This window comes from Colossoma macropomum, unplaced genomic scaffold (genome assembly GCF_904425465.1).
Source record: "Colossoma macropomum unplaced genomic scaffold, Colossoma_macropomum, whole genome shotgun sequence".
NCBI lineage: Eukaryota > Metazoa > Chordata > Actinopteri > Characiformes > Serrasalmidae > Colossoma > Colossoma macropomum.
In genome coordinates, this window is record NW_023494794.1 from 14,525,831 (window position 1) to 14,545,145 (window position 19,315).

General features: G+C 39.1%; 1 protein-coding gene across 2 annotated transcripts in view; it reads right to left on the reverse strand.

The window, feature by feature from the left end:
• LOC118814635 (caspase recruitment domain-containing protein 8-like) overlaps positions 1-15,330 on the reverse strand; it is a 34,893-nt gene extending 19,563 nt beyond the window's left edge. For both annotated transcript variants that reach the window (XM_036580334.1, XM_036580333.1), the window contains exons 1-3: positions 15,027-15,330; positions 5,723-5,977; positions 2,820-3,074 (exon numbers count right to left, since the gene is read on the reverse strand). In XM_036580334.1, the coding sequence (XP_036436227.1) occupies positions 2,820-3,074; positions 5,723-5,977; positions 15,027-15,242 (726 nt within the window). In that variant the 5' untranslated portion in view covers positions 15,243-15,330. The remainder of the gene's footprint in view (positions 1-2,819; positions 3,075-5,722; positions 5,978-15,026) is intronic.
• Positions 15,331-19,315: the final 3,985 nt, after the last annotated feature.

The window sequence follows — 19,315 nt, forward strand, 5'->3', positions numbered from 1 at the left end:
ACAGGCCAGACGTCTTTGTTTTACTACAAGAGCCCAACTGATTTGAACATTTTTTGACTGATACCAGTTTAAGAGGCTACAAATTTAGATAACTGATATGAAATGCTATATTTTTCATTGTTTTTTTTCTGTTTTACATTTTTTAATGTTTGAGATTTGAACAATTATGCTCTTACTGGATTCACAAGTGGCACAATTGCCTAAGCTTTCAACCTATCAGTGGGAGAAGGCAAGTTTAAATCAGACACAGCAGTGCTGCTGGAGTGTTTAAATGCTGTGTCCACTCACTGTCCACTCTATTAGATACTCCTACCTTGTCAGTCCACCTCGTAGATGTTGCTAGAAGACTCAGTGCTTTTAAAGCCAGCACAACTAGCCACACTAAAAGCTCCCCCAGAGCTGTAGCACTCCAAAGTGGACACCTTGCACATTAAACTGAACCTCACAAACCCCTCTTGCTGTGGCCCTTAACTATAGTTTTCAGCTCTTCTCTATAACATTACTGCCTCATTACTGTCTGAGTTTGGTCCTTACCTCATCAGACAGGTGGATCTTATTCATCTTCTTCAAGATGGCCTGTGAGATTACTACAGCTTGATTATGTCCATATCTCTGAATCATCTTATCCACAGTGGCAAATCTATCTGCCTCCTCCAGAAGAGCCCTTGGGAAGTGGGGGAATCCTTCCACACCACTACTCAGATGCCACTGGAATCTTTTCAGGTCCTCTTGCCCCAAGTTTTCAACAGTGCACAGCAACTGTTGAAAACATTTTGCCATCGAGTATAGCTGGAAATGAACATAGAAGACAGAATGAAGACAACAGACGATAGGCTGATTGTTTTGTTGACCACATCATACCACTAGAATTTATTCTTTTCGTCTTGTAAGCTGCCAGATTTGCGGAGTGCATCCTGTACTAACAGATACTGAAACTGCAGTTTTTTTTAAACTTGTTACGACATTGTTCGATAGTTCTTTGGTTCCCACAAACATTAAGATAGTCACAAAGACAGACGCTTGTATACTGTATCAAGTTGTTCCTGTATACTCTTGTCTGCCAGCAAACACTGCACCTCTGCCATAGGTTACAGGCTCGGGCACGGTAAGTGATCACACTAGATGCATACTGTGTCCAAGTCCACCATGACCAAGCTCATCTCTTCAAGCAGGCCACAGCATGGCATGGTATGGAGCGATCATACTAGTCAAAGGAACTGGCTTTTTGGGATCAAACATGCTTGGGGACAGTGCGGAATGCCTAGTGTGAGTACACCCTAAAACTGGTGGCAAAGGCTCTGAACTTGACGCAGCTGCCATTTTAGCACAGCAAACTGCTCCGCTAGCGAGTCAGTTTAAGGGGAGCCTGGCCACTTCCTATCAATCCTGTTACATTAAAAACATAACTGCAAAATGCCAGATGGTGCCCACAATGTGCTCATACCTTAAACTCAGCTCACTAAAAAGATTTGCTAAACATGTGACTGACTTTTTACCATTTTTCTTTTTTGACCTGCTGTTTTTTCTTCTTTCGTGCTCTCAGTTTTCATTGGCAGTTTTAGGAATCCATTCAGATGGAGTCGCTGACCAGTATACACTACTGGATTACGTTCAGAGTTGGGTAAACAAAAAAAATCAAATGTCTGATTTTCTCTGACTGATCTGAAATGCAATCAGGAGCCAAACAATCCTGTATGTGCCCCTTGAACACTACTCAATTTTCTCTCCAGCTGTCGACTGCAACTAAAATTACTTTCTCTGAGTAGACAACAAAGCACTAAGAGCATCTGCTAAATGCTGTAATGTAGTGTAAATGTGTTAAAAGGTTTTATACTGTTCTGCAGTCCATGTATGATACAAACACATGCTGCATTGTTAGTCTGTAATATCACACACAGCAGCACTCAAACACAAAGAACTTAAGCTGTTTGCCTCAGAGCTTCACACTACCCACCTGCTACACCAGAAAGAGACTGGCTACATCCAAAACCATGAAATGAAGAAATCAATTAATTGAATATGAACATGTTTATTAACAAAACTGCCCAAAGCCAAAGATGAACATAATACACACACACAAATGGAAGATATTCATCTGTGTGTGCATTCATTATTATTATTATTATTATTATTATTATTATTATTATTATTATTATACTACATGTGGTATAGTAGTAAGTTGTTTGGAATGTTTTCTGCTCACCATGCATTCTTTCACTCAGGCACTCTCTCCAAGTATATAGTGACCTGACATAATTGAGCTGGAAGATTTTAAGGAAAGGTCATGCTCTATTACAGATTATCAAATCAGGCATGTGTTCTTTTTTTGGCTAGCATCCAAATTTCCCCCAAAGTTAAGCACTGTTAAAATGAAAGGTGATGTAACGCAGTGGTAAACATGCTCCTGTTCCAACTTTCTGAAACGTCTTGCAGGCATCAAGTTTGGAATTATGGCCGAGTGTGTCCTGAATTTCAGTTTCAGTTTTGTCTAAGAATTTTTTTTTTTAGTGCATCACTAGTTTGAATTAATTCTCCAGCACATACTCTCCTCTGTTTGATCATCACTGAATGTGGTCTGCCAATACTTCAAGATATATACAACAGCAAGGTCAGTAAACGCGCTGGCAAGATTACAGAGACCCCTCTCATCCTGGACGTCACCTCTTTCTCCCAGAGCTGTAGCACTGAGTAACCACAGTGGACACCTTGCACATTAAACTGAATCTCACAAACCCCTCTTGCTGTGGCCCTTAACTATAGTTTTCAGCTCTTCTCTATAACATTACTGCCTCATTACTGTCTTTGAGTTTGGTCCTTACCTCATCAGAGAGTTGGATCTGGTTCATCTTCTTCAGGACAGCCTGTGTGATCCGTACAGCTCCACTGCGTCCATATCTCCGAATCATCTTATCCACAGTGTCAAGTCTGTCTGCCCTCTCCAGAAGAGCCTTTGGAATGCAGGGAAATCCTTCCACACCATTAATCAGATGCCAGTGGAATATTTGCAGGTCCTTTTGCTTCAGCTCACGAAGAGTATCCAGCAACACTTCTTGAATGTTTTCCATCATGTATACCTAGAAATGAAGATGGACAATAGACTGAAATATAACAGAATAAAAAAAATATATATATATGATTGTTATACAGATAAATTATTTCTGCTGAAATGTTTTCATTGGCAGTAACAATCTGCTTTAAAAATTACTCTCAGAATAAGTTCAGTGTGGAACAGTTGACTTGTTTACTACTAGGGCCTGACTGATTTGAAAATTGTGACTGATACTAATTTAAGAGGCTACAAATTCAAATAACTGATGTCAAATAATATGCTATTATTTTAAGTCAGCTACTGAATGGTTGTCATTACTGCTACTGCTACAGAGCTGATCGTTTGGAAGCAGGGCAGCTCATCAAATGAGTGAAGCAGTTCTCTTTGATATTATGAACATACATGAGGCACCGTTAAAAAGACAAGTTATAGGAGTTCAAAAGCGCTCAAAAATATAAAGACAGTGTTGAAATGTTTTAATCTGTTCTGTCTTCAGGATATAAATCTATTCTTTTACATAAAAAATGTTTAAGCATTTACACATTATAACTTTGCTCAAATGCTCCATATTAACCAATTCATTTTGGACTTGCTCAGGAGCGCCCTCTAGCGTCTAACAAACCTGGAAGATCTTACAGAGTAGGGGTGGGCGGAACAATTCACAAACGCCAAAAATCAATTTTATAAATTTTAATTGATAACGTAATGTTGACAGAACATAAAAGGCGGAACTTGGAAGTGCAGAGGGGCCTGGACGTGGCGGCAAACTACATTAAAAGCTATTGCAGGGGTCGCAACCCAATATTAATAAGAGTCATTTTGTCCTTTCAACAAAAATAAAACCACCGTGGGAGCCACAACATTTTAAGTCCATTTTGCCATCTTGGCTGTATGTGTCTCAGTACGTGCTAATGTCCTAGCATAGGCTAAAAAATATAATACAAAAGACTTACTCTGCTCTGCTTCAAGCTTTAGCTCAGCTTTAGCCACTTTTCTTGCATCACCAGCAGAAAACTTTACCTCAAAAGTAGAACAGTTTCTTGTAAAATGTCTCTCAACGTCGGCTTTTTACAAGGCTGAAGTCGTGTCTCATTCTCCACCTTCTTGTTCGAATTTTCCCGTTCCACCTTAAATGGTGCAGCAGTTACATTCTGGCGCCTCAGGCACCATTTAAGGTGGAACAGGAAACTTCGAACAATAAACTGGTGAATGAGAAGCTTCGTGAATTTTTAGTGTTTAACAGTTTCTTGTTGCCAGGAAACCAGCTGGAGTGATTATAAATGCAAATAAGTCCATTCGTCTCTAAATTATCAATGTTCGTCTTAAATCTTTCTCTTTGCCTTTTCATTAGCTACTAGCTAGGTGAATTAGCAGTTACAGGCTACAATAATTCCAACGTTTAAGATCATTTATTGTTAAACTGCACTGAACGATCAGCAGAGCTTTATTTTACTGCAAAGGAGGATTATTTTATTTTTACCTAGTCATCTAATTCTGATGTGGAACCACAGCAAGGCTGTAAAAGAGCCGTACGTTGCCGACCCCTCAGCTAGTGTATGGTAGCACTTTGGCTTCTGGAAACGAGATAGACATTAGAAACCGTATTATATGCTTTCACCCATTTTCTGCCTGATTGTACTTGCTGCCAACCAGAGGACCATCGAGCAAGCCTATGTCAAAGCCTCCACACAACTCAGAAAGGACGAAGCAAATTAGAAACTCTATCACAATTTTTATTACAAAGGATTTGCATCCGTATTCAGTAGTGGAGAACCAGGGATTTCGTGCTACGTTGCACTTTGGAGCTGAGATACAGCGTCCAGTCTTGAAGATATTTTACTGACACAGCGACCAGATATCATCGAGCTGAAAGATTTTATAGAAAAATCATTCTCAGTTAAAGATTATCAAATTAGCTGTGTGTTTTTCCTCAATTCCCCCAAAGTTAAGCGCTGATAAAAGGACAGGTGATGTTATGCAGTGGTAAACATGCTCCTGTCCCAAATTTTTTGGAACATGCTGCAGACGTCAAATTTGGAAGGAGCATATATTTACAAAAAACAATGAAGTTCATAAGGTAAAATATAAATTTAAAATGGTAAGTCAAACACAATTTACTAATCGTTGCTTGTTGATTTTATTAGCATTTCATATACTGTTCCATCTTATTTGGAATTAGGTTTGTAAATGTATGTGTGAGTGTTCACATTACATAATAATGGTTCTTTTCATTTTCACCATATTCACCAACGTTAACAGCAGTCTACAGATCAAGAATTATTTGTAAAAATTGGATATTTGCAAACAATATGGCCGCCACGTGCCAATTAAGCCCTTCTGGGTTTAGCTCATCTTACAAAAATGGCTACAGATCAGGATTGCTTTGGCAAATTCTCATTAAACTTAAAAACCTTATAAATCACATGATTTTGAGCAAGCTCACTAGGTTTGACACCGATTATTCAATAGGGGGTGTTGCCACCATTGGCCAATAAGCTTTCAAAAGCATTCAGAACGCTTAGCATTAGTCAATAATCATCAAAATCGAATGATGTGTCCACAAAGGCAATCTCTAATAGTGTATCAAGTTGCACATTAAAGCCCATAACTATATTTTTCAGCTCTTCTCTATAACATTACTGTCTCATCAGCGTCGATGAGTTTCGTCCTTACCTCCTCAAACAGTTCGATCTCCTTCATCTTCTTCAGGATAGCCAGTGTGATCTGTAGAGCTCCACTGCGTCCATATCTCTGAATCATCTTATCCAGTGTGTCAAGTCTGTCTGCCCCCTCCAGAAGAGCCTTTAGGATGCGGGGGAATTCTTCCACACCATTAATCAGATGCTGCTGGAATATTTCCAAGTCCTCTTGCCCCAGGTTTTCAACAGTGTCCAGCAACACTTTTGGAACGCTTTCAATCTTGTATAGCTGGAAATAGAGATGGACAATAGACTGATGTATAATAGAGGGTTCTGGTAAATAAAAAGAAAAATATGATTATGTTCTACAGGAGAATTGTTTCTGCTGGAATGCCTCTATGAGCAGTAGCCGTCTACAAAAAAAAAGACCATTTGTTGTTTAAAAGTATCTGCTTTAAAAATTTGCTCACTAAATAAGTTCAGTGTGGGCCAGATGTCTGTTTTACTACTAAGGCCTGACCGATATGATAATTGTGACAAACCAATTTAAGATTGTTACAAATTCAGATAACTGATGATATCAAATGATATATTTTAATACTCCAATTGTTTCAAATTTTATCAGTTATTTGCACTGAAAAGGTTTTTTTTGTGTTACATGCTATTTTTTTATTTATGTGTAACTTTAACAATGATAATCTTATTGAGTTTACAAGTGGCACAACTGTCAATGGGAGACTGTGAAGCTAAAGAGCCTAGCTTCTCATAAACCATTTTTCTGAATGAGCTTGAGAAAACCAGTATTTGCTGGCCATGATCTTCGGACCCTCGGGTAGCGCTGCATTAAAAACAGACATGATTCTGTAGTGGAAATCACTGCATGGGCTCAGGAACACTTCTAAAAACCACTGTCTGAAAACAGTTCGTTGCTGCATCCACAAATGCAAGTTAAGACTCTACCATGCAAAGAAGAAAATCATAAATAGGATCTAGAATGTTGTTAAATGAAAAGGTGATGCAATACAGTGATCAACATGTCCCCATTTCAACTTTTTAGGAATGTGTTGCTGGTATCAAAATTTCTCAGTTTCCACATTTGATATGTCTTATGAAATCACCTAAAGCTAACATGAACAAAGAGAAAAGCAAAGGCACCCAAACTGAACCTTGTGGGACCCGACAAAAAAATGCTACATTTTTTCGATGAATGATTTCCCATCGAAACCAAGAACTGTTAATGCATTAAATATACAATACTGCGTCTGAGACGCTGACTCAGCATTCAAGACGGTGGACTAGAATCTTGTCATCAATGGTATAAAAAGCTGCACTAATTTTGTGCATCAGTGCATCAGTTCATTCACAACAACTAATGCTGTCTCAGTACTATGGTTAAAATGAAAACCTGACCGAAGCTTACCATATAACTTGCTTGATATGAAATACACATTTTATTAAATGATCTGATTTATCATTTGAGCTTGATTTATTATTCCAGTCCGCCTGGAAGGAGAGCCTTATAGACTATAGAAGAGCACTTGCTACAGCACACTCAGCCTCTCTCCTCTCTCATAGAAAACAATAAAAAATAATCCTAAATTACTTTTCAGCACAATCTCTAAACTAACAGAGAACAAAACAGTTACTGAACCCCAGATGCCATTAGCCTAAAGCAGCAAAGATTTTATGAACTTCTTTAGTGATAAAATTGAAAAAATTCAGAATACACAATTAAACTCTACAAACCTCTGCCTTATAATGCCAATCTAAATCCTGAGAATATTCTAATCACTGCAGAGAGGCTGGAATCATTTACCTTACTACAAGAAAATGAACTAGTTACAATTGTTTCCTCTGCAAAATCTTCTAATTCTATGTTAGATCTGATTCCTACAGGTTTACTCAAGGAAATTTTGCCAGAAATAACCAAGCCTATTCTGTCAATAATAAACTCCTCTCTTAGCCTTGGATACATCCCAAAAACTCTTAAACTAGCAGTAATTAGACCGCTGAATAAGAAAGCTAACCTCCTCCTCGATCTTAGTGCGGCATTTGACATGATAGACCACTCTATCTTACTAGATAGACTAGAAAACCTTGTAGGGATAACAGGAACAGCTCTTTTCTGGTTCAGGTCTTACCTCACTGATCGCTAGGGGTGCGGGAAAAAATCGATTCTTAGATGCATTGCGATGCAGATGTGAACGATTCTGAATCGATTCACAAACGTCAAAAATCGATTTTCTAAACATTTAATTTATAACGTAATGTTGACGAAATGTAAATGGTGGAACTTGGAAGTGGGTAAGTGCAGCGCCCGGACAGTCTGTGGTGGCACACAACAAAAACACTACTGGATGAGCGAGAAATCCGACCGGCTCCCTCTGCATTAAAGCCAGGTTAGGTCAGGAGTCACAACACAAATGATAAGAAGAGCCATTTTGTCCTTTCAACAAAAATCAAACCACCTTGGGAGCCACAACATTTATGTCCAGTCTGTCTCAGTATGTGCGAATGTCCTAGTATGAGTTAGGTTAAAAAATATAAATGAGAGCGCACTTAGCTACTTTGCTCTGCTTTAAGCTTTAGCTATAGCCGCTTTCCTCCCCTTTCCACCAGAAAACTTTTCTTCAGAGGTAGATCAGTTTCTCGTAAAACGTCTCTCAGTATTCCACATTTTTACGAGACTGAAGTCGCTTCTTTTTCGAATTTTCGCAATCCACCTTAAATCCTGACTGAGGCACCGAATGTACATGCGGCACCATTTAAGGTGGAACGGGAAAATTCTAAAGAGAAGCGACTTCAGCTTTGCTACTGTTTAGTGTTTGAGAGTCTCTTGTTGCAGATTTAACTTACCAGGAAACCAACTGCGCTGCTTATAAATGCGAATAACGCATCGTTGCTATCTGACCTGCAGTCTGCATGGTAATTCTTAGTCGTTGCGAAACAGGGCTTTCGCGCTATGCTGCACTCGCCCTGTCTCGAACATATTTCACTGACACAGCGATTCCCCTGCCCCACTTTTTACAACGAGACCAAAACCAAAGTTATAAAATCACTAAAGAAAACAGGCAGGACGGCTGTAACCTGCTGCGTGGTCATCTAATACCACTGGATCTTATTTCACTCTAACAGCGCATTTTATTGCAGATGTCTCCTGTGCTCCAAACGAGCAGTTAATGAGAGCCTTCTAGTTCTCTTGCCACATCACTTCCATTTGATTTATTAATAAAAGATATTGGAAGTAAATTCATTATGAATCATTATAAGTACTTTGCTTTAAAAGTACCAAGTCCTGACACAGTGAGAAAACAGAAATCCTGTATAGAAAAAAAGATGCATCGAGATGCATCAATAATCGTTTTATAATCGCATCGCAGCATCTGAATCGTAATCGAATCGAATTGTGAGGTGCCTAGAGATTCCCACCCCTACTGATCGCTATCAGTTTGTTAATGTTAACGGTGAATCATTTGTCCTCACAAAAGTATGGTGTTCCACAAGGCTCTGTTTTAGGACCTATATTATTCACAATATATATGCTACCACTGGGCACCATTATCAGTAAACACTGCATAAATTTCCACTGTTATACCAATGACATGTATGTGTATGTGTATATATATATATATATATATATATATATATATATATATACACACACACACACACACACACACACACACACGTATATAAAAAGCAAACTGGATGATAACATTAAACTTAGCAAGATTGAGGACTGGACGTCAAGGAACTTTCTCCTACTTAACTCATAATAAAACAGAGGTTCTACTTCTTGGTCCAAAAGCTGCTAGAAACAAACTGTCTAATTTTACACCTAAACTTAACAATTTCTCAGTTGCATCAAGCTCATCTGCAAAAAATCTTGGTGTCATTATAGACCCTGATCTGTCCTTCGACACACATATAACTAATATAACTAGAACAGCCTTCCTGCATCTCCGCAATATTGCTAAATTGAGAAATGCATTATCTCTACAGGATGCAGAAAAGTTAGTTCATGCATTTATTACTTCAAGGCTAGATTACTGTAATGCCCTGCTGTCTGGATGTCCCAGCAAGAGCCTTAACAAGCTTCAGCTGGTCCAGAACGCTGCAGCCAGAATCTCACAAGAACCAGAAAGTTTGACCATATCAGCCCAGTTCTATCAACCCTACACTGGTTACCAGTTAAATTTCTCATTGATTATAAAATTCTCTTACAGACCTATAAAGCTCTAAACGGACTCGCCCCTCAGTACCTGAGTGAACTGCTCTCTTATTATGAACCATCACGCCTACTTAGATCACAAGGTACTGGTTTACTATTAGTACCTAGAATGAATAAAGTTACGTCAGGGGGGAGAGCTTTCTCATACAAAGCCCCCCAGCTTTGGAATAATCTTCCTGTTAATGTTCGGGACTCAGACACAGCCTCAGTCTTTAAGTCTAGGCTAAAAACTTACTTGTTTAGTCAAGCCTTTGGTAATTAGTTTTCCCTGTCAGATCTAGACCTGCTGGAGTCTCTGCTGCTCTGTTTATACTGTAATCTGTGATCAGTCACTCTTTACAGAACTGACTCTGTGTGTTTTCCTTTCTTTGCTGAGTTGAACAGCTGCCCATCCTGTGCATCTGATGCTGTTGCCTCTTCTGCCTTGATCGGGTGCCCACTGCTTGCCAGCCTTCTGGACCGTCTTGACCACCATTGAGCTTCATGCTGTACAACGCTGTGCAAACCTCACCCTCATGACCCGCAGTGTACAACACATTACAGGCTACATTTTTAAGTAAAATATCTGTCAGGACACACATACAAAAATACAAAGCCTATATTTAACTGGATAAAACATTAATTCATCAATAAGGGAAAAATGCACAACTTCAGTAAAATATTAAACAAAAAACTGAAGGTAATTTTACTGTTTTTTGAAATTCAACGCCATTTTCCATACTAAAGGCAGATACAATTAAAGATTTTTTTTTTTTTAGATAAAAATATCCAAATAAACAGAAGATTTCTCTTGGAAAACACAGTTCTTGTTCACAGACGCTGACAGACATTCAAAAGTCAAACAAATAAAAAAGGTCTGACTACGATGTGTAAACAGAAAAATAAATAATTTTATTTTAGTGGAAAAAAAAAATCCTAGTGAGGGTAGTGCACTATACTACCTTCAAAATGCTATGTTCACACAAGTGCAGCAGCATGAGAGACAAACAGAAATACAGCTTGTGCCAAAGACCTCTCAATAACCAAATTTTTATCATGCACTTATTATTGGATGCTTCACGACAGTGGTTGCCAAACTTTTTACAGTCCTGTACCCCCTCAGACATTACACTTCCTGCTGCATACCTTCTCTGTCACACACTCGTATATATATTGCCATAATGCATATGCCCCTTAACCTTTAGGCAAGGAAAAAAACTAGTTTTCAAGAAGTGATGTCATTGGCAGCTGTGTAGGCTAGGGCAGAAGTGAGTGGATAAATCCATATACAAAAACTGATTTAGTGAAATCTTAAATCCCCCCCCAAAGTGTTTGCATATATACGTCAAATTACAACCCCATCTCCAAAAAAGTAAATGAAAACAAAACGCAATGATGTGCAAATAATTTAAACCTAGCTGGGCGATATGGCCAAAAATGTTATCACGATAAACAAATTTCATATTGTTCGATATCGATACATGTCAAATCATTGTTTCTTTCAAGTTTGAAGGCTGACTTTTGCTCCTGGGTGGTTAATCGCTGTTTAAACTGTCCTTTATGGTCAGAACACGACAAACATTAGCCAAACAGTGGAACATTTCACAAATCTGTCATGGGAGAGTGGGAGAGAGTTTCTGGTGAGCCGTTTTTACCAGCTGGAAAAGCACCGCTGTGGTTTTTGTAATAGTCATAATTTAAGAAAGAAAACATTATTTTAGCTGTCTGGTGACGAGTGCTAGACTATCCCGTTACACATGCTAAACAAGTGGCCAACAACAGTGCTAAACTGTTTAGTTTCTCAACAATGTCAACAGACAAACGGAGTCCTCCTTTTAGGTATTTTTAAGCTGAAAGCAGTGCTTTTGTGACTTGTCTGATCTACAGTATCATCAATTCGCCATGCTGTGTGAGTGACGGAGCGCTCCCTCAAGTTAGCCAGCTGCTAAAAACAGCTAGCCTGGAAAGATAGCGCTCTCCCGCTTTGCAATGCCTCGGGTATGCACTAATACTAAAATACGACTTTTTGAGCACTGTAACAGCGCTTTAGTTGTGAGGATTTAACGCTGCTAAAGCTGGTTAGCATGTTAGTAAAGAGGTGAGTTCGCTGTAGGACAGTACAGTTACACCACTTATCTCATCACTCACACTCGGTCACAGGAGAGCAGATCGCAGGTCGCCCCACTCAAACAGGGAATGTATAACTCCGCGTTTCAGACATTGCTAAAGTTTATTTGGCGACCCTTTTTTTTTTTTACTCATGGCCCCCTCCCTCTCTAATCATGTCGAAAAACTCGGAAGTGCGCCATCTCCTGGCGACAGCAGAGTAGTGTCGCTTTCCTTGCAGTAGAAAACGCCACCAGGGCTTTCACTGAACGTGGAAGTGTGAGAATGGTGTATTATATCGAACATTCATCGAATATGTCGCATCGCTCTATCGAGGAAAAAAGTTATATCGTGATAATTATCGTTATCGTTTTATCACCCAGCCCTATTTAAACCCTATATTTCACTGAAAATAGTACAACACATCAAATGGTAAAACTGAGAAGTTTTATTGTTTTTGACAAATGTATGCCGATTTTGAATTTGATGGCAGCAATGCATTCCAAAAAATTTGGGCCTGTTTACCACTGGAACTGAGGAAACCAATTGCTGTAGTTTTGAAAGTGAAATGTTTCCTGTTCTTACTTGATATAGGATTTCAGCTGCTCAGCAGTTCAGGGTCTCCTTTGTCATATTTCTCGTTTCATAAAGTGCCATATGTTTTCAGTGGGTGACAGGTCTGGACTGCAGGCAGGCCAGTTTAGGCCCCCTAACTTTGTAGAATGTGGTCTTACACTGCCTTGCTGAAATAAGCAAGGCCTTCCCTGAAAAAGACATGGTCTGAATGGCAACATATGTTGCCAAAACCTGTATCTCTCATTCAGAATTAATGGTGCTTTCACAGTTGTGCCAGTCACCCATATCATGTGCACTCCCATTTCATCACGGATGCTGGCTTTTGAACTGTGTGCTGATAACAAGCCTGATGGTCATTAGCCTGGAGGGCACAGTGTCCATGGTTTTGATTTGTTGGACCACAGAACATTTTCCACTTCACCTTCACCTGGAGGTTAGGGAACCAGCCCTGTGACCGGAAGGTCGCCGGTTTGATAACCAGAGCCGACAGTACGTGACCGAAGTACCCTTGAGCAAGACACCTAATCCCCAACTGCTCCCCAGCTGCTGCGGATAGGGCTGCCCACCGCTCCGGGCAAGTGTGCTCACTGCCCCCTAGTGTGTGTGCGGTGTTTCACTTCATGGATGCGTTAAATGCGGAGGTGAAATTTCCCCATTGTGGGACTAATAAGGGTCACTTAATCTAATTAATCTCAGTCCATCTCAAATGAGCTCAGACACAGAGAAGGTGGCAGTGTTTCGAATGTTTAAATTAACCACCAAGTGTTTTTTTTAGCAGTACACAACTTTACCAGTCTTTTGTTTCCTCCGTCTCAAATTGTTTGGAATGTGTAGTTAACATTGAATTCAAAATGGGCATATATTTAAAACACAATACATTTTTTTCAGTTTCAACATTTGATATGTTGTCTTTGTACTATTTTCAAATAAATATGGGGTTTAAATGATTTGCACATCATTGCATTTTGTTTTTATTTACATTTTGCACAGCGTCCCAACTTTTTTGGATTTGGGGTTGTACATCCACTCTGCATCTAAGCGCTGATCAGCCGCTACAGTCTATTAACTCACTACAACCACATCTGTAAAAGTGAAACTCAAGCAGCTAGATAACTAACAATCATACAAGCCTTAATGACACTTACTAAAGGGTACTTCGCTCACGCACATAACAGTGCATGATAAAATTAAGTACTTATACTAGAAGACTTGGAAAAGACTTGGAAAAGACTTTGAAAAGACTTTTGAAAGACTAAAACACAGTGTCACAGTTTTTAGTCACAGAGTACTGAATCTTGCAGGGTCACGATTTGTGAGACTGCAACTAGATTTTTGAGATTATTTCCCATCATGCACCTGGTGGAACTTTACAAGCAGATAAACACTTTCCTTCCACTCTATGGTGGTACAGATGGGAAGATACGCTGGCTGGGCATGTAAAGATCTGGGGCTCAGAGCAGTTCACTGTAGAGCTGTATACTCTGGCAGATCATCGCCCAGAATCTTTTCATTAACCTGTAAAATGATACTTTTTACAGGTTATACTTTTAAATTTGATATAATGATTTACGCATCAACACAACAGGCAGCGATTCAACGTTGTTGATTTGGTGTCATGAACTAAACCACAAAAAACAGTGTAACAGAAAGCAAAAATAAATAAATAAATAAGGAAAAAACATAAATGATTCTTCAATAATGCCATTCTTAAAGTCCTGAAATATTAAGGCAGTCAGTTTACATTTTAAGTTAATATGATTATTGTATTAAAGTGGAGCAGATTTGCTGTTTTTACAGAGATTTCAGGCTCTCACACGTACATTCTCTCTCTCTCTCTCTCTCTCTAAGCCAAGACTTAAAACTTCCGATAATATTAAACACGGTTGATTCTGTCGCAGCGTCACGACGAGAAAAGGACTGGTTTAAGACCACCATCAGGACCACCTTACACTAAACGATCGAGATCGACGCGACTCTAACAAACTCATGATTTTATTCCGACATTGGAGATTTGTCTGCAACAGTAAAATCGCCGACATTATTTCTCCTAAACGCGCGACGCTCAGAAGAGTCCGGAGTGAAACACTTTCTTCTCTAATTCAAACTCTTGCAATAAAAGAGTAAAACATCCAACTTTTAGTTCACGAGTTCACCCTGTGCAGGAAGAGGAAGCTGTTTGTGTCGCCAGCTGGCTGAGAGGAATTAAACGAAGATTCACTTTAGACATTCCCCCTAATTTCATTCGACTCCTGTGGGTACGCGACCCTAAGTTACCTCAGGAACCGCTGCTTTAAGGTAACTTCAAGTTAGCTGAGCTGTCGTTAGCAGTTATTTATTATCCTGTTCTCGGCTTAAATCAAAAATGGGTTCATTAACATTTATCAGGACAACAGTAAGTTTAATGAGACAGTGTTTCAGTGGTACTGAAAACTGGACGATCACTAACCTCTCTGTACAGGCCAAAGTGCCGCTCCTTCAGGTGTTTGGTCAGATTTGTTGTGTTAGCACCCGTAACTGGAACTGTCCTGAAGCACCGTTTGCATACTGGCTTGCTCGCGTCTTTCGCCTCTCCATCCTGATTTGGTACGAAGCCAAAGTATTTCCACACAGCTCCCCTGCTGTATTTTTCGTCGACTAAGACCGAACTCGCTGCAGCTGCCATTGCAGCAAAACAAACCGCACCACTAGTGAGACCAGAGAACTTGCAGAGAGAGACGGGGAGACCAAAGCCAGGTTAAGGTGAGCCTGGCCACTCCCCAATATCATCCATTTGCAGCGACGCGCCGCCTTACGTCACCAGAGGCTTTATAATACTAGAGATGACGTCAGCGTAGTAGAGCAACATTAACAGTGAAAGTAGTAATAAAAAAGCAGGTAACAAAGTATGGGAAAACAAATTGAAGGGTTGTTAGAATAATAAAGGCAATACTAAAAATAGGGAGAAAAAAATAACAGCACATATTTGAAAGGGAGAATAAGTCTGTCTCTAAAATCCAAAATCTAAAATTTATATATATTTTTGCATTACATTTTTTTTCATGCATCTCAGAGAAGTAAAAAAAGATATTCATTTTGAATAAAAGTTAATTTAATAAAACTGAAAGGATGGGGAGTTTTTTTTGTTTTTTTTTTTTTAGAAATTTTACTTTGTGAATGAATAATTTAACTAATAAATTCAAGTTAGTAATTAGGAATTCAGTTTTCCTATTTTGCCCCCACAAGTCATGTTTTTGCTAGTAAACATGCACAAATTCGGAATTTGAAGTGTTGACCATTCATTCAATTTCTTCCAAAATGTTTGGCTATAATTGCATGTAAAAATCGAATTGTCTGATATTTCAAGAGCTGTCAGGCAAAAAACACAGTTATTATGGTCGAAATCAAATCTTAGTCTCAAAAATTCACTGGAAGGGTATGTCGTGTTCCGAGTTTTATAGTGAACCTCCTTGACTTCAGGAGGGACAGGGAATTTTAAATAAAGCGAATGAGTATGTTTAGTTATGTGACATGGGGAAATGGAGGAGATCCACTTACTGTTATATGAAAAGGGATACTGAGCCTAAAACAAAGTTGGGCTCTAATAAACAAAGTTGGGCTCTAATTCATTTCTTCCTACATACCATGTACAAATCTTTAAAGGAATACTTAACGTTGCGCAAGATTTTGCTATGGAAGCAGAACATGGGAGCAAAATGGGCTGAAACCCAAACAGAATGAATCTGTTTTAACATTTAAAAAGACTTCATCAAGAACAGCAAACAAAGCTATAATCAGATTTCATTTGTGAAGTCCAAATTATTCTCACCAGTCAGACTTACTGTGTTAAGGTTAACATTACATAGTTTACACAATAAATTAAAATCTTTACGGTGCTTGACATTGGTTAGCACAGTAACATGAGTTATCTTACCCTGCTAAATTTAAGCTTGGTAAATAAACCTGAATTAAAATTGAGCTAGGTTATCTAGTGTTAGCTGACAGTTTGCAAGTTTACCCAAATAGTTCTAACAATATCTATTGAGTTACAACAAACAATGAAATAACACACAGATGAATTGTTTCCGGGCTGTATTCAGAGATTAATCACATTTGCCAAATAACATTATTTCTCTTCTTATTCCATGTTATTTCTAAAGAGACGATAACGTTAATCTTCTTACTTTAGTATTCTGCTGCCAGGCATTAATGGAGAAGGCAGGGCTAGGAGCCGCCCTGGGGGGAGGTGTGGCATTGAGAGTGAGAGGGAGAGATGTGAGCTGGTTCAGGAAAGCTGGCTGTTAGAGAAAAAAATAGCTTTGTTTATGTACAGCATGGCTGTGGCTGGCAACAACTAGAAAATAAAGCACCATAACTTATGCGAAAGCAGTGTTTCTTTTAATAGCAGTGAATGCTAAAATATTATATTACACCACTCTACACTACAGTATAGTGTAATAATAGTGAGTCCAGTAGCTGAACATATTGACTGTGCTGTGAGTTGTTCGAAACTGTGCTCAGTCACTATCGACCTTAAACTATGTGTGAGTCAAGTAGGCTCTTGTCATTTTCAAAAATGACTTCACTGATGTATGTTAAATGTCTCAAATGTTTCTTTTGAAGAACCAGCAGTAGTCAGCAAGCATGCAAGTAATGCATTTCCTTGTTGGAATTGTCTTGACGTGTGCCATGTCACGGACATGCCGAGATTCTCAGAAAAGATATCCAGATAAGAGTCTGAACATGTTTTTATAGTGACGTTACACCCACCCCGCAGATCTCTATGATATAAACAGGCCACTCCTTATGTCTCGGCCGTTTTCTGCCTCATGATTTCCCAAAAAGTTCTTATTAACTCTTGAATGACAGCCATGCTGCTGTTACTGCTTGTCTCCTCTTTTTTAAACATCACAACTAAGCAATTAATCCTCCTGTTTAGTGCATAAAAATGCTGAGCAGGCCCAGCTGACCTTCCTTTTGGATCATGATGTGACTTTGAAAATGGGATCATCATTGTTTCACAGACACCCAGAGCTTCAGTCACAAAGACTGCTCAGCTGACTAGTGCTTTAAAGGGACCAGTGACTAAAATGGCATCTGCATTTAGATCTGTGTGAAAGACATCAGTAAATAGGGCTGGAAACTGGTTGAAGGCACACAATCAGTGACCGTGATTATTGCACATTAGTGCACTATATAAGAGCAGCTGTTCCTCAGGTGACTGAGAACATCAATACAAGACTGAACAGTCTGTCCACAACTACATAGAGAGGCATTTTAGAGTAGAACTGCAGTTCAAAACCTCATTACATCTCTTTACACCTCATCACAAAGACAAATTCACATTTGAGAGATCAGTGGTATAAAACCATCTGCAATAGTCTACAGATATGTGAAAGAAAGCGAGATGGTCCGATGAGTCCTCCTCCACCACACTCTACACAAGTAAGTGAGTGCATGCGTGGCATACACCAAGAGATTTAAACAGGCCTGGATGCTCAATTTCTGTAGATAGGTGGTCTGGTGCTACATTTAGCTACATACACTATATGGACAAAAGTATTGGGATGCACCTCTTAATCATTGAATTAAGGAGTTTCATTCAGTCTCATCACAGGTGCATAAAATCAAGCGGCTAGCCATGCAGCCTGCCTTTACAAACATTTGTGAAAGAATGGTTTGTTCTAAAGAGCTCACACAATTCGAGCATGGTGCTGTAATAGGATGCCACCATTGCAACAAGTCCGTTCACGAAATTTGAAATTCCACCCGTTTATCCTCTAAACTGAAACTGATCCTGTGTTTTGATGCACCTGAAGCAGGCTAACTACATTAGCATTAGTATAGCCCAGCAGGGTACAGATCAAAAACAGCTTAGATCTGCATGAACTCCATGCTGGTCTAAGTTGATCTGTGCTGGTTTAAGCTAGCCTATGCTAGTTTAAGCTGGTATAGTGCTGGTCTGGTGCTGGTTAACTGGTTACCTATGGTCAACCACTGGTTGACTATCGGCATCCAAAACACAACAATGCTGGTTTTGCTGGTGATTAGCATATTAACTTTCTTTGCTGCGGACCTGCATTGCAGAATTCAACATGCAACATATGCTGGTTTTGCTAGTGACTGGCTATGCTGGTCTATGCTGTTTTTTTAGCAGGGTAGCCTGGCAGGCTACAGCTTAAGACACTACAGAACTGGTTTCATTTAGGCTTTCTGCCACTCCAACATCAATCAGTCAAATTTGCTCTCATTATTATGCATTTTTACTGTCTATACCTGTGATAGCAGAGTGGTGTTTTTTTTTTTTTTTTTTTTAAGTGTTTCGCAAAATGTTTTCCCAAAGTTGGCAGGTCTGCCCTACGCAATACCAATAAGAGTCCTTGGGACGGGACAACTTCATTACCTTCACCTACATCTGCAAAATGATCAAACTGTTAGTTGCTGTGATAGACAGTCCACCAAATGCTGTAAATGTAGTTCCACTTTTTAGCTTAAATGTGAAACTAAAGTTTGTAAATAACACTATCATTTTCTTATACATGGGTTTAAAAGCATATTGATGGAATCCAAAGTAAATATATGAAGATGTCATCATGTATTTGTGGAAACGGATTCTAAACTAAAAAAAACTTGAAAACGTCTCGGGGGAAAAATGCAGTGAGCATGGTTAGTCTGCTTGCAGTGGTGGACAGTAACTAAGTAAATGTAATTCGTTACTGTACTTAAGTAGTTTTTTTGTGTATCTGTACTTTACTGAAG